Source organism: Salvelinus alpinus, chromosome 26 (genome assembly GCF_045679555.1).
Source record: "Salvelinus alpinus chromosome 26, SLU_Salpinus.1, whole genome shotgun sequence".
Classification (NCBI taxonomy): domain Eukaryota; kingdom Metazoa; phylum Chordata; class Actinopteri; order Salmoniformes; family Salmonidae; genus Salvelinus; species Salvelinus alpinus.
Window position 1 is genome coordinate 30680932 of NC_092111.1, and position 26586 is coordinate 30707517.

The following is a 26586-nucleotide window of genomic DNA, read 5'->3' on the forward strand; positions in this document are numbered from 1 at the left end:
AAGAGAAACATTTTAGCAGACGAAAGGGAAAACTCTATTAGGGGAGAGAAATGTTTTTGTATGGGTTAAGTGGATAAGATTTGCAAAAGTACAACACGCATGTGATTACATTGCATGCATGACCATTTGAATCCTCTCTCCAGAAATCACTACAGAGCAGGATTGATCAAAGAAAGCATGCATGAAAAATGTGCACTTAACAATTAATGGTCATGCAACTGTATTAAGAGAACAGCATGCATAACTTTTGATCTTTGGAACAACCTTCTGTCCAAAATATCAAATATATTATTTTAAAAAGTCTGTCAAATCTGTAACTATGAGAGAAGGCCAATGCTGACATTAGATCCACATGAACCATGAAACATTCCTAAGAATTCCTTTGTTCTCCAATAAACAACGCATGGTTTAATGTGTCCCCCAGTTCACCAAAAACAATGTAAAACCAGGCAAGACAACTGGTAATAGTTAACAGAGTTATTCTCTGAACAGAACACCCCATCATTCTCTCACACAGTAAAAGCTCAGTCAAAGAGTTCTACGCCAGAGCAGTGTATGTTTACCATTCTCAAAGATCAACTAGAAAATGTGAATATCAGTTGGACAAGATGGTGCCGAAGATGATGGCTGACGTTTTACATTCCCGTAACCAATTGTGCTATTTTGTAAATTTTTTGCGTTGTTTGTAACTTATTTTTTAACTTATTTTGTACATAATGTTGCTGCTATCGTCTCTTATGACCAAAAATAACTTCTGGACATCAGAGCTGGGATTACTCACCACTAACTGGAAGAATCTTTCTCCTTTAACGAGTCCGACAAGAAGGATATACTGCTGTCCCGGGAACAGGCCCAGATCCCCGTAATTTGCGTATAGAAAAGAGGACGCAGTTCGGGCTAACTTTTGAGAATCCGAGCGAGTAAACTCCCACTGCCTTCAGTTCTACTTGCTACCATGCAATCATTGGAAAATAAAATGTATGACCTACGATTACAATTATCCAACGGGACATTAAGAATTGTAATATCTTGTGATTCACCGAGTCATGGCTAAACAACAACATGGATAATATAGAGCTGGAGGAATTTTTTATGCACCGGCAGAACAGAGAAGCTACGTCTGGTAAGACGAGGGGTGTGTGTCTCTTTGTCAATAACAGCCGGTGCGCAATGTCTAATATTAAAGAAGTCTCAAGGTATTGCTCGCCTGAGGTAGAGTACCGTATGATAAGCTGTAGACCACACTATCTACCAAGAGAGTTCTCATCTATACTATTTGTAGCCGACCACACTCAACCAACTCTATAAGGCCATAAGCAAACAAGAAAATGCTCACCCAGAAGCGGGAACTTTAATGCAGGCAAACTTCAATCAGTTTTGCCACATTTTTACCAGCATGTCACATGTGCAACCAGAAGACAAACAACTCCAGACCACCTTTACTCCACACACAGAGATGAATACAAAGCTCTCCCCTGCCCTCCATTTGGCAAATCTGACCATAATTCTATCCTCCTGATTGCTGATTGCTCATGCTTACAAGCAAAAACTAAAGCAGGAAGTACCAGTGACTAGCTCAATACGGAAGTGGTCCGATGATGCGGATGCAACGCTACAGGACTGTTTTAGCAAAACAGCACAGACTGGAATATGTTTTGGGATTCATCCAATGGCATTGAGGAGTATACCACCTCAGTCATCAGCTTCATCAACAAGTGCATCGACGACGTCGTTCACACAGTGACCGTACATACATATTCCAACCAGAAGCCATGGATTACAGGCAACATCCGCATTGAGCTAAAGGCTAGAGCTGCCGCTTTCAAGGAGCAGGACACTAATCTGGAAACCTATAAGAAATCCTGCTATGCCCTCAGACGAACCATCAAACAACCAAAGCGTCAATGCAGGATTAAGATTGAATCCTCTACACCGGCTCTGATGCTCGTCGGATGTGGCAGGGCTTAAATAAACTATTAAGGACTACAAAGGGAAACCTAGACGCGAGCTACCCAGTGAGGCGAGCCTACCAGACGAGCTAAATGCCTTTTAGGCCTGATCACCGACAACAATGGGACAGCCTATAGGGAGGAGGTCAGAGAACTGGCAGTGTGGTGCCAGGACAACAACCTCTCCCTCAATGTGAGCAAGACAAAGGAGCTGATCGTGGACTACAGGAAAAGGCGAGCCGAACACGCCCCCAGTAACATCAGTGCAGCGGGTCGAGAGTTTCAAGTTCCTTGGTGTCCACATCAACAACGACCTATCATGGTCCAAACGCACCAAGACAGTTGTGAAGAGGGCACGACAAAACCTTTTCCCCCTCAGGAGACTGAAAAGATTTGGCATGGGTCCCCAGATCCTCAAAACGTTCTACAGCTGCACCATCAAAAGCATCCTGACTGGTTGCATCACCGCCTGGTATGGCAACTGCTCGGCTTCTGACCGTAAGGCACTACAGAGGGTAGTGCGTACCGCCCAGTACATCACTGGGGCCAAGCTTCCTGCAATCCAGGGCCTATATAATAGGCGGTGTCAGAGGAAAGCACCCAAGTCATGGACTGTTTCTCTGCTACCGCACAGCAAACGGTACTGGGGCGCCAAGTCTAGGACCAAAAGGCTCCTTAACAGCTTCTACCCCCAAGTCATAAGACTGCTGAACAATTAATTAAATGCCCCCCCCTCTCCATTTGTTTTGTACACTGCTGCTACTCGCTGTTTATTATCTATGCATAGTCACCTACATGTACAAATGACCTCAACTAACCTGTACCCCCGCACACTGACTCAGTACCGGTACCCCCTGTACATAGCTTCCTTATTGTTATGTTATTGTGTTACTTTTTATTATTTTTACTTTAGTTTAATTGGTAAATATTTTCTTAACTTCTTGAACTGCACTGTTGGTTAAGGGCTTGTAAGTAAGCATTCCATGGTAAGGTCTACACTTGTATTTGGCACATGTGACAAATACATTTTGATTTGAATTGATTTCATGTCAAATATACCAAATGTCAGCCATTTCTAGCCTGAGTACCATCGGTAATGACAAGTGTCTTCCCACTCTGCTCAATGAAGAGGCTAAAACCAACTTCTTACTCAAAAGTAGAACATTTACAGAGACACACACACTGCACTGGGCCAGAAGGCTTTGGGACCCTCAGGCAGAGTGAGAAAGGGTGATGGGGGGGTGGGGGGGTGCTGACGTGCCCCGTGCACAGGCTTGTCACCGTGGATACCTCTGCTGTTTGCGGCCAGTGTGAATCCGGAAGAGACTCCGCTTTTTAGAAACGAGCTGACTGAGGAGATACACAAGGCAGAGGGAGATAGGGTGAGGAAGAGGAGGGTAGGAGAAGAGGAAGAGAGAGGAGAGGCCGGGTGAGCGGTGCAGAGGAGAAGAAGAGGAGAGGAAGGGCGGGTGAGGAAGAGGAGGAGAAGAGGAAGAGAGGAAGAGCGGGTGAGGGGTGCAGAGGAGAAGAAGAGAAGAGAAGGAGAGGAAGAGAAGAAAAGGAGGTGAGGAAGAGGAGAGGTGAGGAAGTGGAGGAGAGGAGAGAGGAGGAGAGGAAAAGAGGAGAGGAAGAGAGGAAGTGAGGAAGAGGAGGAAAGGAGGTGAGGAGGAGAGGTGAGGAAGAGGAGGAGAGGAGAGAGGAGGAGAGGAAGAGGAGAAAAGGAGAGGAAGAGGAGGAGAGGTGGTGAGGATGAGGAGGAGAGGAGAGGAGGGGAGGAGGTGAGGAAGAGGAGGAAAGGAAGGGGATGAGAGGTGGTGGTGATGAGGAGGAGAGAGGAGGAGAGAAGCGGAAGTGAGGAAGAGGAGGAAAAAGAGAAGAGGAGAGGAAGAGGATGAGAGGTGGTGAGAATGAAGAGGAGGAGAGAAGTGGAGGAGAGGAGAAGAGGTGAGGAAGAGGAGGAGGAGATGTGTACGGAGGTAGTGAGATTATAAAGGTGAAGATGGGAGGAGAAGAAAAGTAAAGGACAGGGTGAAGTGGAGTGGAAGACCAGTACTGCCTCTCATCAGTCTAAAATGGCTTCCTTTCCTAGTCTCCTTTCACGCTGAAGGATTGCCAAGTGAAAGCATGTGTCCCTATTGGCCCCCAACATATTGCTTTCCCCTACACTTCCTTTGTTTTCAGACCAGACTAGATGAAGGAAAGGAGGCAAAGAAAGCAAGCCATATCAATTTATTGAGAAGCACCCCATTGAGGAGCGAGGTAAGGAGTAGGGATCTGTGAACGGAGTGTGTTGAGTTGGGGATGTAGTGTAGGCAGCCAGAGTGCATGCATAGGAAGCAGTTCACTTCAGTATGTCCATGATTAGACTGCAGCCGCCTTTCCAGAATGTATAAGTAATTAGCTCCACACCTATCCATTGTCTTCTTGACTTGAAAGGCACACTGCCATCAATGTGTGTTATTAATGTATTTATGTACATGCAGTACTATTTAATCTACAGTATGAAAAAATATTACCGGTTCATATTGAGGGGCTACAAGACCAAACATATACAGTGGGGAGAACAAGTATTTGATACACTGCCGATTTTGCAGGTTTTCCTACTTACAAAGCATGTAGAGGTCTGTAATTTTTATCATAAGTACACTTCAACTATGAGAGACGGAATCTAAAACAAAAATCCAGAAAATCACATTGTATGATTTTTAAGTAATTAATTTGCATTTTATTGCATGACATAAGTATTTGATACATCAGAAAAGCAGAACTTAATATTTGGTACAGAAACCTTTGTTTGCAATTACAGAGATCATACGTTTCCTGTAGTTCTTGACTAGGTTTGCACACACTGCAGCAGGGATTTTGGCCCACTCCTCCCTACAGATCTTCTCCAGATCCTTCAGGTTTCGGGGCTGTCGCTGGGCAATACGGACTTTCAGCTCCCTCCAAAGATTTTCTATTGGGTTCAGGTCTGGAGACTGGCTAGGCCACTCCAGGACCTTGAGATGCTTCTTACGGAGCCACTCCTTAGTTGCCATGGCTGTGTGCTTCGTGTCGTTGTCATGCTGGAAGACCCAGCCACGACCCATCTTCAATGCTCTTACTGAGGGAAGGAGGTTGTTGGCCAAGATCTCGCGATACATGGCCCCATCCATCCTCCCCTCAATACGGTGCAGTCGTCCTGTCCCCTTTGCAGAAAAGCATCCCCAAAGAATGATGTTTCCACCTCCATGCTTCACGGTTGGGATGGTGTTCTTGGGGTTGTACTCATACTTCTTCTTCCTCCAAACACGGCGAGTGGAGTTAGACCAAAAAAGCTCTATTTTTGTCTCATCAGACCACATGACCTTCTCCCATTCCTCCTCTGGATCATCCAGATGGTCATTGGCAAACTTCAGACAGGCCTGGACATGCACTGGCTTAAGCAGGGGGACCTTGCGTGCGCTGCAGGATTTTAATCCATGACGGCGTAGTGTGTTACTAATGGTTTTCTTTGAGACTGTGGTCCCAGCTCTCTTCATGTCATTGACCAGGTCCTGCCGTGTAGTCTAGGGCTGATCCCTCACCTTCCTCATGATCATTGATGCCCCACGAGGTGAAATCTTGCATGGAGCCCCAGACCGAGGGTGATTGACCGTCATCTTGAACTTCTTCCATTTTCTAATAATTGCGCCAACAGTTGTTTCCTTCTCACCAAGCTGCTTGCCTATTGTCCTGTAGCCCATCCCAGCCTTGTGCAGGTCTACAATTTTATCCCTGATGTCCTTACACAGCTCTCTGGTCTTGGTCATTGTGGAGAGGTTAGAATCTGTTTGATTGAGTGTGTGGACAGGTGTCTTTTATACAGGTAACGAGTTCAAACAGGTGCAGTTAATACAGGTAATGAGTGGAGAACAGGAGGGCTTCTTAAAGAAAAACTAACAGGTCTGTGAGAGCCGGAATTCTTACTGGTTGGTAGGTGATCAAATACTTATGTCATGCAATAAAATGCAAATTAATTATTTAAAAATCATACAATGTGATTTTCTGGATTTTTGTTTTAGATTCCGTCTCTCACAGTTGAAGTGTACCTATGATAAAAATTACAGACCTCTACATGCTTTGTAAGTAGGAAAACCTGCAAAATCGGCAGTGTATCAAATACTTGTTCTCCCCACTGTACCTTGGAAAACATGGCATGTTATTGTATGTATTAACAGGCATGTTATTGTATGTATTAACAGGCATGTTATTGTATTAACAGGCATGTTATTGTATGTATTAACAGGCATGTTATTGTATGTATTAAAAGGCATGTTATTGTATGTATCCGTCATGCTGGGTTGTGCTGTACTGTTTTTCTACTGCCATGTTGGAACCATGCCTGTACGATCACAGCACCACTTCCTAGCATGTTGGAACCATGCCTGTACGATCACAGCACCACTTCCTAGCATGTTGGAACATTGCCTGTACGATCACAGCACCACTTCCTAGCATGTTGGAACATTGCCTGTACGATCACAGCACCACTTCCTAGCATGTTGGAACCATGCCTGTACAATCACAGCACCACTTCCTAGCATGTTGGAACATTGCCTGTACGATCACAGCACCACTTCCTAGCATGTTGGAACATTGCCTGTACGATCACAGCACCACTTCCTAGCATGTTGGAACATTGCCTGTACGATCACAGCACCACTTCCTAGCATGTTGGAACATTGCCTGTACGATCACAGCACCACTTCCTAGCATGTTGGAACATTGCCTGTACGATCACAGCACCACTTCCTAGCATGTTGGAACATTGCCTGTACGATCACAGCACCACTTCCTAGCATGTTGGAACCATGCCTGTACGATCACAGCACCACTTCCTAGCATGTTGGAACATTGCCTGTACGATCACGGCACCACTTCCTAGCATGTTGGAACATTGCCTGTACGATCACGGCACCACTTCCTAGCTCGATGTGTCAGAGAGAATGCAGAGACACACACATTCAGAAGACAAGAACAAACCTGCAAGGGACTTCTGCCTTCCTGAGAACAGGGTTGATGGAGGGATGGCATGGAAGAGAGAGGGATGATGGAAGAGAGAGAGGATGAATGGATGAGGGTGATGGAGTTGACATGAGGATGAATCAGATGAGGAAAGACAATGAGAGGCAGGGAGGAAGAGCAGGCGGTGCTGTTAATTACAAACAGGTCTGAGATCGGTGACAGGTGGTTAGATACACAACAGCACATCCACACAGGAACCACAGACCAGAGAACAGCCAGCATGCTCCTTATAGCATAAACCAGTTTGATGCTATAAGGAGTAAAAACCTGCGGTATCGTCTGGTGAACCACAGTCATTTTATCCAGTGGATTATTTATCAGAGGATTAATGACACAAATGATGATCAAAAGAACAGGGCCTAATGTACTGAACAGAATACCACAATGTACTGAACAGAATACCACAATGTACTGAACAGAATATCACAATGTACTGAACAGAATACCACAATGTACTGAACAGAATATCACAATGTTGTTCAATTGTGTGTGACTGTGACTGAAGGTGACGGTTTGTTTGTGTGTGTATGGGGTGTATCTATATATTGGTGTGTCATGTATCAGTGTGTTGATGTATCTGTGTGTGTGTGTGTGTGTGTGTGTGTTGCGTGGTGCGTACCTGTCCCCTGACAGGTAGGGGGAGCTGTAGGGCCGTAGCCCAGACAGCAGGGTGTGGTGGGAGTTGTGAAGGACCTTCTTGGCGCTACGCCGTCGCTGAAGGTGACTGAACAGTAGCGTCAGTTCTCTGACCCCACGTGCCCAAATAAGAAAACAAATGAAAGAAAGAAAGGACAAAACAACAACTCATAAAAAGGGTCAAATTAAGAGTCAAAACATTAAAGAGAGGGGGATCACTTCCTATGTAATTCATCAAAATGAAGTCAGAAATACGAATGCGCCACCAACACACTTTTGCTTGTTACTGGACACAGAGATAAGAAGCAAGAAAGACACAAGTCATGAAAGCCCCTCTTTTTAACCAAACAAAATTTGTGAAATTAATATGTAAATACTTAAAATAGGAGAACATAATCTTAAGAAACAAACAACGGTGGTATTCACATTTTGGAGGCTTGGAGAAACGTGTAGTAACTTACAAAAATGTATGCAAATGCAGCCCACCATTTTAGATCAGGAGGATAGAATGTCCATGCCACTACTGGTAGAACCAGCTGAATAGCTGGGGTAGTGCTCATCTTTGTGCATGTGTGCATCAGTGGAGGCTGCTGAGGGGAAGACGGCTCATAACAATGGCTGGTACAGACTAAATGGAATGGCATCAACCCATATGTTTGATGTATTTGGTACCATTCCACCTATTCCGCTCCAGCCATTACCACGAGCCCGTCCTCCCCAATTAAGGCGCCACCAACCTCCTGTGGTGTGCATGTGCATGTTTCATGTCTACCATATCTATGTATAGGTTAAATGTGTTTTTCTCCTAGTTCCTATAATTCATCTGTACAGCCTCTCATAATCTCCCTACAATGCTCTCAATGTTCAACCGGTTAGCCGTGTCAGTTGGCGTTGAAACCCACATTCTTTTAGGAAAGGTACGCTCGCTATTCCAAGTCACATCTACCTGAACAAACATTTCATCCTTTTCATTTCATGACACCATAGATAGACAAATGCGTACAGTGGGGATGGTTAAATCCATGGGTTGATCAGTAGCAACACATAACAGCAGCATTGTTGGAGAGGAGAGGAGTACCTACCGGAAGGATGGAAGCATGCTGTCATAGAAGTACCATGTGGCTGTCAGGTAGGAGTGCTGAGCATCAGTAGAGTACAGACGCCACGCAGCCTGGAACACACACACACACACACACACACACGCACGCGCGCACGCACGCACGCACACACACACACGAGCGCGCGCGCACACACACACGCACACACACACGCACACACACACACGCACACACACAGGCACACACACAGGCACACACACAGGCACACACACACACACACACACACACACACACACACAAACACACATTTAGCCACAAAATAAAAATAATCAAATTTTACAGCAAAACATCCTGAATTTGTTGCTGGGTTCAGTTGTTAGCATGTATTCTGTCCTTTGTCAGATTGATTGGAGGCTATCTGTGGTCACCTGTATAAGGCTGGCAGCAGGAGTCCTCCTCTTCTCAAAGTGCTTCTGTCTGTGCTGCTCCTGCACCTTCAGGGCAAAGCCTGACCCCAGGATACCCTGAGAGAGAGGTCAAAGGGAGGGCCAGAGGCATGAGACCAACCCTGATTGGCCGGAAAGGGAACTGACAGTGATGTGGACCAATGAGAGGGACTCACGGCAGGAAGGGCGAAGAAGGACACGCCCAGGAGAGCGAAGCCGGCAGCCAGAAGTCTCCCCAACCAGGTGCGGGGTGTCTTGTCACCATAGCCGATGGTGGTGAGAGTTATCTGGGTGTAGAAACACACACACACACACACACACACACACACACACACACACACACACACACACACACACACACACACACACACACACACACACACACACACACACACACACACACACACACACACACACACACACACACAGAGACACACACACACACACACACAGAGACATACACACATACACACACAGGGTATTGATTTATAATGAATGCAGGGTAAAAGAGATGCCTTGTTATTTATTGGTGAGTGTTAAATTGTAGAAAGGGACATTTGTACCCAAGTCAATGGGTCTGTGTGGTCTAAGCAGTACTGACCGTTCCCCACCAGAGGGAGTCTGCGTAGGTGTTGAACTCTGTGTTGACGTCCTTCTCTGCCAGGTAGACCAGGAAGGAGGCAAAGATCAGGACCAGGAAACCAATGTACCACGCTGTAATCAGCTCCTGAGAGACAGAGAGGGAAGGGGGAGAGAGAGTGGGGAGAAAGAGAGAGGTAGGGAGAGAGAAAGAAAGCAGTGGGGAGAGAGAAAGAAAGAGGGGGAGAGAGAGAGAGGGAGAGAGAGAGAGAGAAACAGAGAGAGAGAGAAACAGAAAGAGAGATACAGAGAGAGAGAAAGAGAGAGAGAGAGAAAGTTAGTCATTATCATTATCTTCAAAACCATCATTAACATTAATTAAGATGAATCAATAAATGCTAGACATTAGAGAGCAGGACCATCATCATCTTCATTTATGGCCTCTGGGTTGGTTTTAGTTATGCATAGCCAACTCAGTATTGTTGAGGTCTGTTGCCTTGCTGACACATCCCAAGAGGGACTGGACAGTGTGTGTGTGTGTGTGTGTGTGTGTGTGTGTGTGTGTGTGTGTGTGTGTGTGTGTGTGTGTGTGTGTGTGTGTGTGTGTGTGTGTGTGTGTGTGTGTGTGTGTGTGTGTGTGTGTGTGTGTGTGTGTGTGTGTGTGTGTGTGTGTGTGTGTGTGTGTATTCGTTTTTTGTGTACCCGTGCGTGTGTTTGAAACAGCAACAGCCAAATTGCAGAGTGGTCATTCTAATTGACAAACTAGAGCAGTTCATGTGGGAGATGGTTTCTGAGGTCAGTCACCCTAACTATGAGACACCATTGCTGAGCTCAGCAGTTTTCCACTAAACTGAACCAGGTGTGTGTGTGTGTGTGTGTGTGTGTGTGTGTGTGTGTGTGTGTGTGTGTGTGTGTGTGTGTGTGTGTGTGTGTGTGTGTGTGTGTGTGTGTGTGTGTGTGTGTGTGTGTGTCTCCTGGTGGTCGTACAGTCTCTTATTCACACCCTCATTTAGCTTTGACTGCATATCACTAATCCTGGTTGTTTCCATCATCATCATCATCATCATCATCACCATCGTGTGTGTGTGTGTGTGTGTGTGTGTGTGTGTGTGTGTGTGTGTGTGTGTGTGTGTGTGTGTGTGTGTGTGTGTGTGTGTGTGTGTGTGTGTGTGTGTGTGTGTGTCTCCTGGTGGTCGTACAGTCTCTTATTCACACCCTCATTTAGCTTTGACTGCATATCACTAATCCTGGTTGTTTCCATCATCATCATCATCATCATCATCACCATCGTGTGTGTGTGTGTGTGTGTGTGTGTGTGTGTGTGTGTGTGTGTGTGTGTGTGTGTGTGTGTGTGTGTGTGTGTGTGTGTGTGTGTGTGTGTGTGAGTGTGTGTGTGTGTGTCCACCTTGCTGTGGGCGTAGACCACAGAGCCCAGTAGTTTCCAGGTGCCTCCTCGTCTATCCATGCGTACCATCCGGAGGATCTGGAGGAACCGCATGCTGCGCAGGGCAGAGGTGGCAAAGACATTCCCCTGGGTGCCCGCTGCGATCACCGCCAAGGACACCACAAACACTATGAAGTCTATGGAGGGAAGAAGGGGAAAAAGAGAGGAGGGGAAAGAAAGAGAAGAGGGGGAAGAAAGAAGAAGGGGAAGAAAGAGAAGAGGGGGAAGAAAGAGAAGAGGAGAAAGAAAGAAGAAAGATAGGGGGGTATTGAAGCTACACTGCATGGATATGTACACACATACACATTCAGTACACACACATACACATTCAGTACACACATACACATTCAGTACACACACATACACATTCAGTACACACACATACACATTCAGTACACACACATACAGTACACACACATACACATTCAGTACACACACATACACATTCAGTACACACACATACACATTCAGTACACACACATACACATTCAGTACACACACATACACATTCAGTACACACACATACACATTCAGTACACACACATACACATTCAGTACACACACATACACATTCAGTACACACACATACACATTCAGTACACACACATACACATTCAGTACACACACGTGCACATTCAGTACACACACGTGCACATTCAGTACACACACATACACATTCAGTACACACACATACACATTCAGTACACACACATACACATTCAGTAAACACACATACACATTCAGTACACACACATACACATTCAGTACACACACATACACATTCAGTACACACACATACACATTCAGTACACACATACACATTCAGTACACACACATACACATTCAGTACACACACATACACATTCAGTACACACACATACACATTCAGTACACACACATACAGTACACACACATACACATTCAGTACACACACATACACATTCAGTACACACACATACACATTCAGTACACACACATACACATTCAGTACACACACATACACATTCCCTACACACACATACACATTCAGTACACACACATACACATTCAGTACACACACATACACATTCAGTACACACACATACACATTCAGTACACACACATACACATTCAGTACACACACACATACACATTCAGTACACACACATACACATTCAGTACACACACATACACATTCAGTACACACACATACACATTCAGTACACACATACACATTCAGTACACACACATACACATTCAGTACACACACATACACATTCAGTACACACACATACAGTACACACACATACACATCCAGTACACACACATACACATTCAGTACACACATACACATTCAGTACACACACGTACACATTCAGTACACACACATACACATTCAGTACACACACATACACATTCAGTACACACACATACACATTCAGTACACACACGTGCACATTCAGTACACACACGTGCACATTCAGTACACACACATACACATTCAGTACACACACATATACATTCAGTACACACACATACACATTCAGTACACACACATACACATTCAGTACACACACATACACATTCAGTACACACACATACACATTCAGTACACACACATACACATTCAGTACACACATACACATTCAGTACACACACATACACATTCAGTACACACACATACACATTCAGTACACACACATACACATTCAGTACACACACATACAGTACACACACATACACATTCAGTACACACACATACACATTCAGTACACACACACGTGCACATTCAGTACACACACATACACATTCAGTACACACACATACACATTCAGTACACACACATACACGTTCAGTACACACACATACACATTCAGTACACACACATACACATTCAGTACACACACGTGCACATTCAGTACACACACATACACATTCAGTACACACACATACAAATTCAGTACACACACGTGCACATTCAGTACACACACATACACATTCAGTACACACACGTGCACATTCAGTACACACACGTGCACATTCAGTACACACGCTCAGCCTCGGTAAGGCTATCCATTAGCTTTTGCTCACTGGAAACAATGTCTGTAATGTTGTCTCTGGCTGGAGCAGCCTGCTACTTTTAACAACAAATAAATGCAATCAACCAATCAACCCAGTGTGAACATGGGTAAAGAAAAACCTGAAAACCTGAAAAACATTAACTTGTAGGTGAACAGACACACACACTCTTGCATACATAGATACACACAAACACAGCGTCTTGCCTATGATGCAGAAGGGTTTCCTGGCGAAGCGTAGTCTCCCCTGCCATCCTCTGTAACGACAGCAGCAGCCGGACGCCCAAACCCTCACAACGTATTCCAGACCAAACACCACGATCATTACAAACTCCTGTAGGGGGAGACAGAGAGAGAACACCACGATCATTACAAACTCCTGTAGGGGGTGACAGAGAGAGAACATCACGATTATTACAGCCTCCTGTAGGGGGAGACAGAGAGAGAACACCACGATCATTACAAACTCCTGTAGGGGGAGACTTAGAGAGAGAACACCATGATTATTCCAGCCTCCTGTAGGCGGAGACAGAGAGAGAACACCATGATTATTACAGCCTCCTGTAGGGGGAGACAGAGAGAGAACACCATGATTATTACAGCCTCCTGTAGGGGGAGACAGAGAGAGAACATCAGAGACAGACAGAGAACATCAGAGACAGACAGAGAGAGAGAGAGAGAGAGTCATGCTCAACATGAGCTCCTGATATATTAGATTTTTTTGTTTTTTAGAATGAGATAAACACTCTAATCGAAGAAGAATTCCAGACAAGAAGTGATGAACAACAACTCTATACATTCAGAATAGAAAAAAAAGTAACTTTGCGCCTCAAGTTAAGAAGTATTGAGTCTAGCTAGCTAGCTACACAACAAAGACCCAGCCAGCAGACTAACAAGCTAGCCAGAAGAAACGAGCTAGAACAAACCTAGCAAGGGCAGGTAATACAACTACATCAAACGACTAAACTGAGTGAGAAAACCAAAAAGGAGCACGGACTAACTGTAAACATATCTTCAGTCTTTTGTGTGAGGATTTTTCACTATTTTTGCTGTTTTTTGAAAGTAGCGCGAACAGCAGACGAACAAATCGGTTGCCATGGCAACGGGGCAGCAGAACAGCGCAGCAGTAGCGGTAGTAGCTGAGCGCACAGACACCATGTCCCCACTCCCCCTCAGCGCAGAATCCATTCTCTACCCAAAAAATGTAAAAAATGACACAATGAGGAAAGCTTTCAAACAGAAACTACTAGAGGAGAGGCCAGAAACCCTTTTTGCAGACCTCTACAAAAACGGTGACGTGAGTAATCTCATCTTCCTCACTGGCCAGCCAAATGCATGGCGCTCAGCAGTCTGCTCTCACTACCCATGCATAAAGAAAGAGGGAATCTGTAATGGGTGGAAGCTGAAAATCAAAGAGACAGACGACCCTGACAGCACCATGATAACAATCAACCTCTACAAGACTGGGACTGTCATGGTGCAAGGTAACATCAGGCTGTTTGAAACAGACTTTCAGACCATTAAGGAGAGAGCAGAGAGAGAGAAGGACACCACCAGTGACATGCCCTCCCACAAGACAAACTCCACCAGCACCACCCTCACCCCTACCCTCCCCACCCAAAAAGGCACATCCAGCACCTCTCTTCCCACCATAATGGAGGACACGCCCCAGGAGGAGAGCGACCCCCTCAGTGCAGAGCAGGCTCAGGCCCTCCTCACCACCATGGCTGCCATGAGGGATGAGTTCACCAAACTGGAGGGGGAGGTGGTCCTGCTCAGGGAGAGCGTGAGCAAACAGCAACCAGACAACCACACCTTAGAGGAGCTCCTAACCAAGGTGAGGACAGAGCAGGACAGCAGCCTTGCAACACAGCTGAAAGAGGTTCAGCAAGAGAGAGACGGACTCAAGAGAGAGCTGGCTGATCTAACAAAGGAGGTGAGAGAGCTCCAAAAAGACAGGCAGAGCAGCAATAAGGAGCTGACCGCACTAAGAGAGGAGCTGCAGGAGAGAAAGAGAGCAGAGGACAGGCTGCAGGAGCAGATAGATCACCACCCTATGACCTGCCCTCACACAGCAGAGGAGCCCAGCTCAACCAGCCAGACTTCCCCAGCCCTGGCTGCTGCACCCCTCCTCCCCAACCCACAGAACAGCCTCCCACTGACAGTGGCACCCACACAGACCAGCCACACCCCAGCTCCAACACCCACCAGCCCCCCCTCTGCCCCCCCCAGTCCAGAAGAAACACTGGCTGACATCGTCCTGTTAATGGACTCAAATGGGAAGTATGTTCAGGAGAAGAAACTTTTCCCTAGACACAAAACGAGAAAGGTGTGGTGCCCAACAACGCAAAGTGCCATGGAGCTGCTTGATAAGAACCATCTCGGGTCGCCAAGCCACATAATCATACATACCGGAAGCAACGACCTGCGTGCTCAGCAGGAGAGGGTGGCGACTTCACTACGGGGAGTGATTGAGAAGGCCTCCGCAATCTTCCCCAACTCAAGAATCATAGTGTCAACCCTTCTACAGAGGAGGGACTTCCACCCTGCCACAATCCAAAGAATAAACGCCAGCCTCTCCCGGGACTGTGCCCTGCGACCCAATGTACACCTGGCCCACCATCCCACCCTCGATCTGGACTGTCTCTATGACCATGTTCACCTGTACAGGGAGACAGTCCCCATCCTTGCCAAGACTCTCAAGGACGTCGCTCTAAACCGCAGCCCGACCTCTCCACCCAGGAACAGCGGAGCAATCTCCACCCCGCCGAGATCACCGAGACAACATCCCGGACCAGCACCCTGGACCCCCCAGCCACGACCACAGCACCACCAACCTCAATGCCCACCACAGCCAGCGCAGCACAGACCACCCCAGCCCAGCTTCAGAGCCACCCAGATGAGGCCTACCACCCCCCTCCTCCCCACCGCAGACCCACACCTGGAGGAGCCACAGCCCAGCAGGCAGAGCTACGCACAGGCTGTGAGAGGAGCAACTGGCCCAGCCCCCACCAACCAAATGAGTGACATTAAACAAATGCTGAGTCTACTATGCTCACATGTGATGGGCCGAGGGTCATGGTAAGATGAGCACAAGAACTCCACCATTCTCACACTACATCCACCCAAGTGGCATGACACAAATTCTATCTTAAATGATAAACAAATCACATTTGCAAAATAAGAGTTTACTTTAATTGAAAAATCCTATTTTAATGGTTCTTCTTGGATTGTGAGTGTTTGTCTCATTTTGAAAGGTAAGGAAAAGAGAAAAAAAAAAGTTATGAAGTCTTTTTACGTTGCATGTTGGAATATACAAGGATTGAAGTCCTCTGCTTTTGGGCTAAAGAGCAGAAACCCAGACTTCCTGAAAGAAATTGATGATGTTGATATTGTAGTACTACAGGAAACATGGTGCAGAGGTGATGTTTCCACTGGCTGTCCACTAGGTTATAGGGAGATAATCATACCATCCACTAAATTAAAAGGAATCAAACAGGGCAGAGACTCAGGGGGAATGCTAATATGGTATAAATCTGAACTAATTAATTCAATCGAATTGATCAAAACAGGAGAATTCTTTATCTGGTTAAAAATCAACAAGAAGGCTATCTTGACAGATAAAAACGTCTTCCTCTGTGCCACATACATTCCCCCCTCAGAGTCACCCTACTTCAACAAAGAGAGCTTCTCCATTCTAGAGGGAGAGATTAGTCACTTTCAGGCCCAAGGCAACGTACTGGTCTGTGGAGACCTGAATGCTAGAATAGCAGAAGAACAAGACACTATTAACAGTCATGGGGATAAACACCTACCAGGAAGCAATAACCTTTCCCTCCCCACATACCCCCACAGAAACAACTATGACAAAGTGAAAAACAAAAATGGATTACAGCTCCTGAGGCTCTGTCGAACACTGGGTCTGTACATAGTCAATGGCAGGCTGAGAGGAGACTCTTTTGGTAGGTACACCTACAGCTCATCCCTTGGCAGCAGCACTGTAGACTACTTCCTCACCGACCTAAACACAGAGTCTCTCAGAGCCTTCACAGTCAGCCCAGTAACACCTCTCTCAGACCACAGTAAAATCACAGTGTATCTGAGAAGAGCAGAACCCAACCATGAAGCATCATGGCCCAATAAACTACATGGTACTAAACAAGCCTATAGATGGAGTGCAGACAGTACAGACATCTACCAAAAAGCAATTAGTAGCCAAAAAATACAATCTCTCCTGGACAACTTTTTAGCCTTAACATTCTCCTTCAGCAATGAAGGTGTAAATTTGGCCGTTAGGAACATAAACTTTATATTTGACAAATTAGCCTCCTTGGCTAATCTAAAGAAGCATAAGAGCAAACCAAAAATAACAGATAATGAAAAATGGTTTGATAATGATTGCAAAAATCTAAGAAAGTCATTGAGAAATATATCTAATCAAAAACACAGAGAACCAGACAACAAAAATATACGCCTTCAATATGGGGAAACACTGAAGCAATACAAACGCACCCTAAGAACAAAAAAGGAACAGCACATTAGAAATCAGCTGGATGGAATTGAGGAATCCATAGAATCAAACCACTTCTGGGAGAATTGGAATAAATTAAACAAACCTCATCATGAGGAGTTGGCTATCCAAAATGGGGATATGTGGAGAAATCACTTTGCAAACCTCTACAGCAATATAACAAAGAGCCCAGAACAAAAAGATATACAAGAAAAATTACAAATCCTTGAATTAGCAGTCAAAGATTATCAGAATCCTGTGGATACCCCAATTACAGAAGAAGAATTATTGGAAAAAATATGCAATCTCCAACCCAAAAAGGCCTGTGGTGCTGATGGGATCTTAAATGAAATGATCAAATATACAGACCACAAATTCAAATTGGCTATACTCAAACTCTTCAACATTATCCTCACTGCAGGTATTTTCCCCGATATTTGGAACCAGGGACTGATCACACCAATCTATAAAAATGGAGACAAATTTGACCCAAATAATTACAGAGGAATATGCGTTAACAGCAACTTGGGGAAAATTCTCTGCAGTATTATAAATAGCAGACTAAATAATTTCCTTGACGAACACAACGTCCTGAGCAGAAGCCAGATTGGATTTCTAAAAAATTATCGTACAACTGACCACATTTACACCCTCCACACTCTAATTGATAAACAAGTTAACCAAAACAAAGGCAAAATCTACTCGTGTTTTGTAGATTTCAAGAAAGCATTTGATTCAATTTGGCACGAAGGTCTTTTTTATAAACTAATAGAAAGTGGTATTGGAGGGAAAACATATGATTTTATTAAATCAATGTACACTAAAAACAAATGTGCGGTTAAAATTGGCAACAAGCAAACAGACTTCTTCTCTCAGGGGCGGGGAGTGAAACAGGGCTGCCCAATAAGTCCAACATTATTTAACATCTACATTAATGAATTGGCAAAAACATTAGAAGAATCGGCAGCACCTGGTATCACCCTACACAACACTGAAATCAAGTGTCTGCTGTACGCAGATGACCTGGTGCTGCTGTCTCCCACTAAAGAGGGGTTACAGCAACACCTAGATCATCTTCACAGGTTCTGTCAGACTTGGGCTCTGACCGTTAACCTAAAAAAAACAAATATAATGATATTCCAAAAAAGGTCCGGAAATAAGGATGACAAATATAAATTCTATTTGGACACAGTTCTATTAGAACACACCAAAAACTACACATATCTAGGACTAAATATCAGAAACACAGGTAGCTTTCACATGGCTGTGAATGAGCTGAGAGACAAAGCAAGAAGAGCATTCTATGCCATTAAAAGGAACATCAAAATTGAAATTCCAATTAGAATCTGGCTCAAAATTTTTCAATCAGTTATAGAACCAATTGCTCTATATGGCAGTGAGGTATGGGGTCCACTCTCTAATAATGAATTTACTAAATGGGACAAACATCCAATTGAAGTATTGCATGCAGAGTTTTGCAAGACTGTATTGCAAGTACAAAGAAAAACTCCAAATAACGCATGTAGGGCAGAATTGGGCCAATATCCCCTCCTCATTCGAATAGAAAAAAGAGCCATCAAATTTTACAACCATCTAAAAACAAGTGACCCTAAAACATTCCATCACACAGCTCTACAATGTCAAGAGATGAAACCAGAGAAGAGTCCCCTCAGCCAGCTGGTTCTGAGGCTCAGTTCACCAACCCAAACCAACCCCACAGAGCCTCGGGACAGCCCTCAGAAAATCTGGCCCAACCAAATCATCACAAAACAAAAAGAAAAATATATAACCTATTAGAAAGACACCACAAAAAATCAAAGTAAACTTCAATGCTATTTGGCTCTAAACAGACAGTACATGGTGGCAGACTATCTGACCACTGTGACTGATAGAAAACTGAGGAAAACATTGACTAGGTACAGACTCAGTGAGCACAGTCTGGCTATAGAGACCGGTCGTCACAGACAAACCTGGCTGCCCAGAGAGGACAGGCTGTGCTCACTCTGCTCCAGGGGAGAGGTAGAGACAGAAGTGCATTTCCTACTACACTGTGACAAATACTCAGACCTAAGAGCATATTTCTTTCCCAAAATTATAATTCAATACAAAGAATTTGAAACTATAAAAGATGAAGAAAAATTCAAATATTTATTGGGTGAAAAGCCAAAATGTGCAGTTTTGGCAGCCAAATATGTGTCCTCCTGCCACAGCCTGAGGGACAGCCAGTGAAAAATGCAAAGTAATGTTGATAATATTTCCCATTTAGCTTAGTTTTGTTTTGTCTTTCGTACCAGGTCATGTGTCTTCTCAGTCATGTTGACACTGGTCTACTACTGTTGCTTTAATGTATTGTTGTTCTGATTAATATTGTTGTTGTAGCTGTTATTAATGGTAATCCCATGTCCACTACTACTATTATTATTGCTGTTAGTACCACCATTTATTTATATATAAATATATATATATTTTGTGTATATATATACATATATATTTTATTTAAATTTTTCGATATGTATACTTTGACAATGTAAGTAATAATAACTTGCCATGTCAATAAAGTCAATTGAATTGAATTGAATTGAGAGAACAACATGATTATTACAGCCTCCTGTAGGGGGAGACAGAGAGAGAACAACATGATTATTACAGCCTCCTGTAGAGGGAGACAGAGAGAGAACACCATAATTATTACAGCCTCCTGTAGGGGGAGACAGAGAGAGAACATCATGATTATTACAGCCTCCTGTAGGGGGAGACATAGAGAGAACACCATGATTATTACAGCCTCCTGTATGGGGAGACAGAGAGAGAACATCATGATTATTACAGCCTCCTGTAGGGGGAGACAGAGAGAAAACACCATGATTATTACAGCCTCCTGTAGGGGGAGACAGAGAGAGAACACCATGATTATTACAGCCTCCTGTAGGGGGAGACAGAGAGAGAACACCATGATTAACACAGCCTCCTGTAGGGGGAGACAGAGAGAGAACAGCATGATTATTACAGCCTCCTGTAGGGGGAGACAGAGAGAGAACACCATGATTATTACAGCCTCCTGTAGGGGGAGACTGAGAGACAGAACACCACAATTATTACAACCTCCTGTAGGGGGAGACTGAGAGACAGAACACCACAATTATTACAACCTCCTGTAGGGGGAGACAGAGAGAACACCATGATTATTACAGCCTCCTGTAGGGGGAGACAGAGAGAGAACAACATGATTATTACAGCCTCCTGTAGGGGGAGACTGAGAGAGAGAGGGTCTGACCATTAAATAACAGTAAGAGAGAAGGGGCGAGGGCAAAAAGGACAGAGCAACTAAGAAAGATATTGGAGGGTAAGAGGGAGAGAGATATAAAAGAGAAAGGGAGATGAGGGGGATGAGCGAGAGAGCAAAAGTAAAAGGAGAAAGAGAGAGAGGCAGAGGGAGAGAGCAGAAGTAAAAGGAGAAAGAGAGAGAGGCAGAGGGAGAGAGCAAAAGTAAAAGGAGAAAGAGAGAGAGGCAGAGGGAGAGAGCAGAAGCAGAAAGCCATCCTCCATTACCTCCTTCTAAAGTTAAAAGAGGAGGAAGTGATTATAGGACAGCTGTTAGGATTAGTGGATCATGTCTGGGATTTCTTGCATAGTCAACAATAAGTTCTCTCGCCTGCATACACCACAGTTTCTTACACTGCTGTTCCTCCGCTAGACAACACACACACTCAGTGGCAAGCGTGACGGCACGCAGAATCAGACACACACACATCATCACAGTGAGATGGATGACAATTGGTGACCATGAGCGGTTTGTGTGTGTGTGTGTGTGTAGTGTGTTTTTGTGTGTGCGTGTGCGTGTGCGTGTGCGTGTGCGTGTGTGTGTGTGTGTCTGCACATGTAGAGAAAGAGGAAAAGTCTCGACTAGAACCTAATGAGACACACACACACACGGTCGCCTATCCCTATGCATCTCCCTGTGATGGTGTGTGTGTGTGTCTGATTCTACGTGCCGTCACGCCTGTCGCTGAGTGTGTGTGTGTGTTGTCCCGCGGAGGAACAGCAGTGTAAGAAACGGCGGTGTCAGAGGAAGGCCCTAAAAATGTCCAAGACTCCAGCCACCCAAGTAAAAGACTGTTCTCTCTGCTACCGCGCAGCAAGCGGTACCGATGCACCAAGTCTGGAACCAACAGGACCCTGAACAGCTACCCCGATGCCATAAGACTGCTAAACAAGACTGCTAAATAGCTATTCAAATGGCTACCCGCTGCCGCTACTGTCTATTATCTATCCTGCTGCCTAGTCACTTTAACCCTACCTATATATACCTCATATCCCTGCACATTGACTCAGTACTTGTACTCCCTGTATACAGCCATGTTATTTTTACTCGTTATTGTTATTCGTTATTCACTGTTTATTTATTCCTTGTGTCACTATTTCAATTATTTAACTTTTTTATCTTTAACTCTGCGTAAGTAAGCATTTCACTGTTAGTCTACACCTGTTGTTTATGAAGCATGTGACAAATAAAATTTGATTTGATCTGACACGCACACACACAGAGAGAGAGCAGACTCGGTAGCCACAGGTACTGTGACAGGAGTAGTTTGTGTGTGTGTGTGTGTGTGTGTGTGTATGTGTGTGTGTGTATGTGTGTGTGTGTGTGTGTGTGTGTGTGTGTGTGTGTGTGTGTGTGTGTGTGTGTGTGTGTGTGTGTGTGTGTGTGTGTGTGTGTGTGTGTGTGTGTGTGTGTGTGTGTGTGTGTGTGTGTGTCTGTGTTCCAGGCTGCGTGGCGCCAGGTGGACAAGTTTCTCTTCTCTCTTTCCTCAGTCCCAGCTGACTCTTGGTTCTAATAGATCCACAGCACATAGACACTGCAACCAACGCTCCAGTTAGCTTGACCATAGATGAGTACAACGGTTTGATTTGTTTGATCTTAGCTAGCTACATAGCCGTCTTTGTATCAAAGATAATTGTGTAGTTTAGAGTAATTATTGAGGTTCGCTAGACAGCTATTTTTCGTCGTCCTACGTAACGTAGTCAACACTGCTAGCTAGCCAGCTAGCCAGCTAGCCACCGAATAGCAGCACTGTATAACTTGTTATGGCTGCAGGGGGCGTATTGAATAACTGGAAAGAGGTGCCCATTTTCAAACGGCCTCGTACTCAATTCTTGCTCGTACAATATGCATATTATTATTACTATTGGATAGAAAACACTCTCTAGCTTCTAAAACCGTTTGAATTATTTCTCTAAGTGAAACAGAACTCTCTTTACAGACCATTTCCTATCCGGAAGTGAGATTTCCAAAAGCGATGTCTCTCTTCAAGAGCTTGTCTATAAAAGGGCATGTCACTTAGGACTGTAGAAACACGTCATACACCTTCCCCTGGGTGTCATGCGGAAGTGAGAGCAGAAATGACTTGATTATCTCGTTCTGGGATTGAATACAACTTCTTGGAGTGAGAAGTGCGCCATAAATTTTTTGGGGGAGGCGCGAAGTTGGACCTGGATTCGCCTCCTGGAAAACCGTCGTTATAGGTGAATATGATCTCCGGCTTCGATTTTATTTGATACATGTCACAATATCATCCTAAAGTATGTTTTTTCAACATAGTTTAATTATATTATTGAAATTTATTCTGGACTTTAGACGTGATGCGTCGCAAGAATTTGTTCAAGAAGGAGCGGTTAGCACCGCACGGCCAGTGTGCTTGCTAATTCAAGAGGGAAATAGTTCGTTCTGGATCCAAATAAAGACGGTTCTGAACAAAGGACCCCTTGGAGAACATTCTGATGGAAGATCAACAAAGATAAGGACCCAATTTGGGATACTATTTCATATATCTGTCGAACTGTGCTATCGCTACCGTTTGACTAGAATCAATGCTGCTGTGTGTTAGCTATTGTAGTAAGCTAATATAACGATTTATTGTGTTTTCGCTGTAAAACACTTCAAAAATCGGAAATATTGGCTGTATTCACAAGATCTTTGTCTTTCATTAGCTATCCACCATATATTTTTCTGAAATGTTTTATGATGAGTAATTAGGTAGTTGACGTTGGTGTCTGTATTTTCTCTGGCTACTCCCGTGCGATTTCTGACTGTAGCTATGATGGTAGCAGTAATGTAAAACTGATTTATAGCTAAAATATGCACATTTTTTGAACAAAACATAGATTTATTGTGTAACATGTTATAGGACTGTCATCTGAGGGAGTTTTTTCTAGGTTATTTAGGTTGGTTCTAGGTTAGTTAGGTTGGCTTGTGCATGCTACCTGCATCCTACTTGTGCTGTGAAAAATGTCTGTCCTCTTTTTTATTTGGTGGTGAACTAACATAAATATGTGGTGTTTTCTCTGTAAAACATTTAAAAAATCGGACTTGTTGGCTGGATTCACAAGATGTTTATCTTTCAAATGCTGTATTGGACTTGTTAATGTGTGAAAGTTAAATATTAAAAAAAAATTGATTTTGAATTTCGCGCCCTGCACTTGAGCTGGATGTTGTCATAGGTGTACCGGCGTCGGGCTTGCAGCCATAACAGGATAAACTATAAACTATTACATTACAACGGAACGACTTGATTAGTGTAGTGTTAACTAGCTACATAGTTGTCTTTGCTGTCTTTGTATCTAAGATAATTGTGTAGTTTAGAGTAATTATCGGTTAGCTAGCCAGCTATTTTCGTCCGCCGCGCTGCCGTTCTCCTACCTAATCAACACTGCTAGCTAACACTGCTAGCTAGCCAACTCCTACCGAATAGTAGCACTGTAGAAACTATTACATTACAACGGAACGACTTGATTAGCGTAGTGTTAGCTAGCTACATAGTTGTCTTTGCTGTCTTTGTATCCAAGATAATTGTGTAGTCTAGAGTAATTGTCGAGGTTACCTAGCCAGTTAGAGGTTACCTAGACAGCTACACTTTCAAACAAAGTCAACAACGCAGCCACTGCTAGCTAGCCTATTTCACCAGCCAGCAGTACTATATCATCTTAGTCAATAAGATTTTTTTTTTTTTTGCAACGTAAGCTTAACTTTCTGAACATTCGAGACGTGTAGTCCACTTGTCATTCCAATCTCCTTTGCATTAGCGTAGCCTCTTCTGTAGCCTGTCAACTATGTGTCTGTCTATCCCTCTTCTCTCCTCTCTGCACAGACCATACAAACGCTTCACACCGCGTGGCCGCTGCTACTCTAATTTGGTGGTCCCAGCGCGCACGACCCACGTGGAGTTCCAGGTCTCCGGCAGCCTCTGGAACTGCCGATCTGCGGCCAACAAGGCAGAGTTAATCTCAGCCTATGCTTCCCTCCAGTCCCTCGACTTCTTGGCACTGACGGAAACATGGATTACCACTGATAACACTGCTACTCCTACTGCTCTCTCCTCGTCTGCCCACGTGTTCTCGCACACCCCGAGAGCTTCTGGTCAGCGGGGTGGTGGCACTGGGATCCTCATCTCTCCCAAGTGGACATTCTCTCTTTCTCCCCTGACCCATCTGTCTATCACCTCCTTTGAATTCCATGCTGTCACAGTTACCAGCCCTTTCAAGCTTAACATCCTTATCATTTATCGCCCTCCAGGTTCCCTTGGAGAGTTCATCAATGAGCTTGACGCCCTGATAAGTTCCTTTCCTGAGGATGGCTCACCTCTCACAGTTCTGGGTGACTTTAACCTCCCCACGTCTACCTTTGACTCATTCCTCTCTGCCTCCTTCTTTCCACTCCTCTCCTCTTTTGACCTCACCCTCTCACCTTCCCCTCCTACTCACAAGGCAGGCAATACGCTTGACCTCATCTTTACTAGATGCTGTTCTTCCACTAATCTCATTGCAACTCCCCTCCAAGTCTCCGACCACTACCTTGTATCCTTTTCCCTCTCGCTCTCATCCAACACTTCCCACACTGCCCCTACTCGGATGGTATCGCGCCGTCCCAACCTTCGCTCTCTCTCCCCCGCTACTCTCTCCTCTTCCATCCTATCATCTCTTCCCTCTGCTCAAACCTTCTCCAACCTATCTCCTGATTCTGCCTCCTCAACCCTCCTCTCCTCCCTTTCTGCATCCTTTGACTCTCTATGTCCCCTATCCTCCAGGCCGGCTCGGTCCTCCCCTCCTGCTCCGTGGCTCGACGTCTCATTGCGAGCTCACAGAACAGGGCTCCGGGCAGCCGAGCGGAAATGGAGGAAAACTCGCCTCCCTGCGGACCTGGCATCCTTTCACTCCCTCCTCTCTACATTCTCCTCTTCTGTCTCTGCTGCTAAAGCCACTTTCTACCACTCTAAATTCCAAGCATCTGCCTCTAACCCTAGGAAGCTCTTTGCCACCTTCTCCTCCCTCCTGAATCCTCCTCCCCCTACTCCCCCCTCCTCCCTCTCTGCGGATGACTTCGTCAACCATTTTGAAAAGAAGGTCGACGACATCCGATCCTCGTTTGCTAAGTCAAACGACACCGCTGGTTCTGCTCACACTGCCCTACCCTGTGCTTTGACCTCTTTCTCCCCTCTCTCTCCAGATGAAATCTCGCGTCTTGTGACGGCCGGCCGCCCAACAACCTGCCCGCTTGACCCTATCCCCTCCTCTCTTCTCCAGACCATTTCCGGAGACCTTCTCCCTTACCTCACCTCGCTCATCAACTCATCCTTGACCGCTGGCTACGTCCCTTCCGTCTTCAAGAGAGCGAGAGTTGCACCCCTTCTGAAAAAACCTACACTCGATCCCTCCGATGTCAACAACTACAGACCAGTATCCCTTCTTTCTTTTCTCTCCAAAACTCTTGAACGTGCCGTCCTTGGCCAGCTCTCCTGCTATCTCTCTCAGAATTACCTTCTTGATCCAAACCAGTCAGGTTTCAAGACTAGTCATTCAACTGAGAC

The 26586-nt window shown here is 44.9% G+C and overlaps 1 protein-coding gene across 4 annotated transcripts in view; it reads right to left on the minus strand.

The window, feature by feature from the left end:
* The window catches only part of LOC139555148 (potassium voltage-gated channel subfamily KQT member 4-like), a 145160-nt gene that overhangs the window by 24052 nt on the left and 94522 nt on the right, over positions 1-26586 (minus strand). For all 4 annotated transcript variants that reach the window (XM_071368698.1, XM_071368697.1, XM_071368695.1 and 1 more), the window contains 7 exons: positions 13423-13549; positions 11120-11295; positions 9737-9862; positions 9312-9422; positions 9118-9213; positions 8714-8802; positions 7615-7740 (listed from right to left, as the gene is read on the minus strand). In XM_071368698.1, the coding sequence (XP_071224799.1) occupies positions 7615-7740; positions 8714-8802; positions 9118-9213; positions 9312-9422; positions 9737-9862; positions 11120-11295; positions 13423-13549 (851 nt within the window). The remainder of the gene's footprint in view (positions 1-7614; positions 7741-8713; positions 8803-9117; positions 9214-9311; positions 9423-9736; positions 9863-11119; positions 11296-13422; positions 13550-26586) is intronic.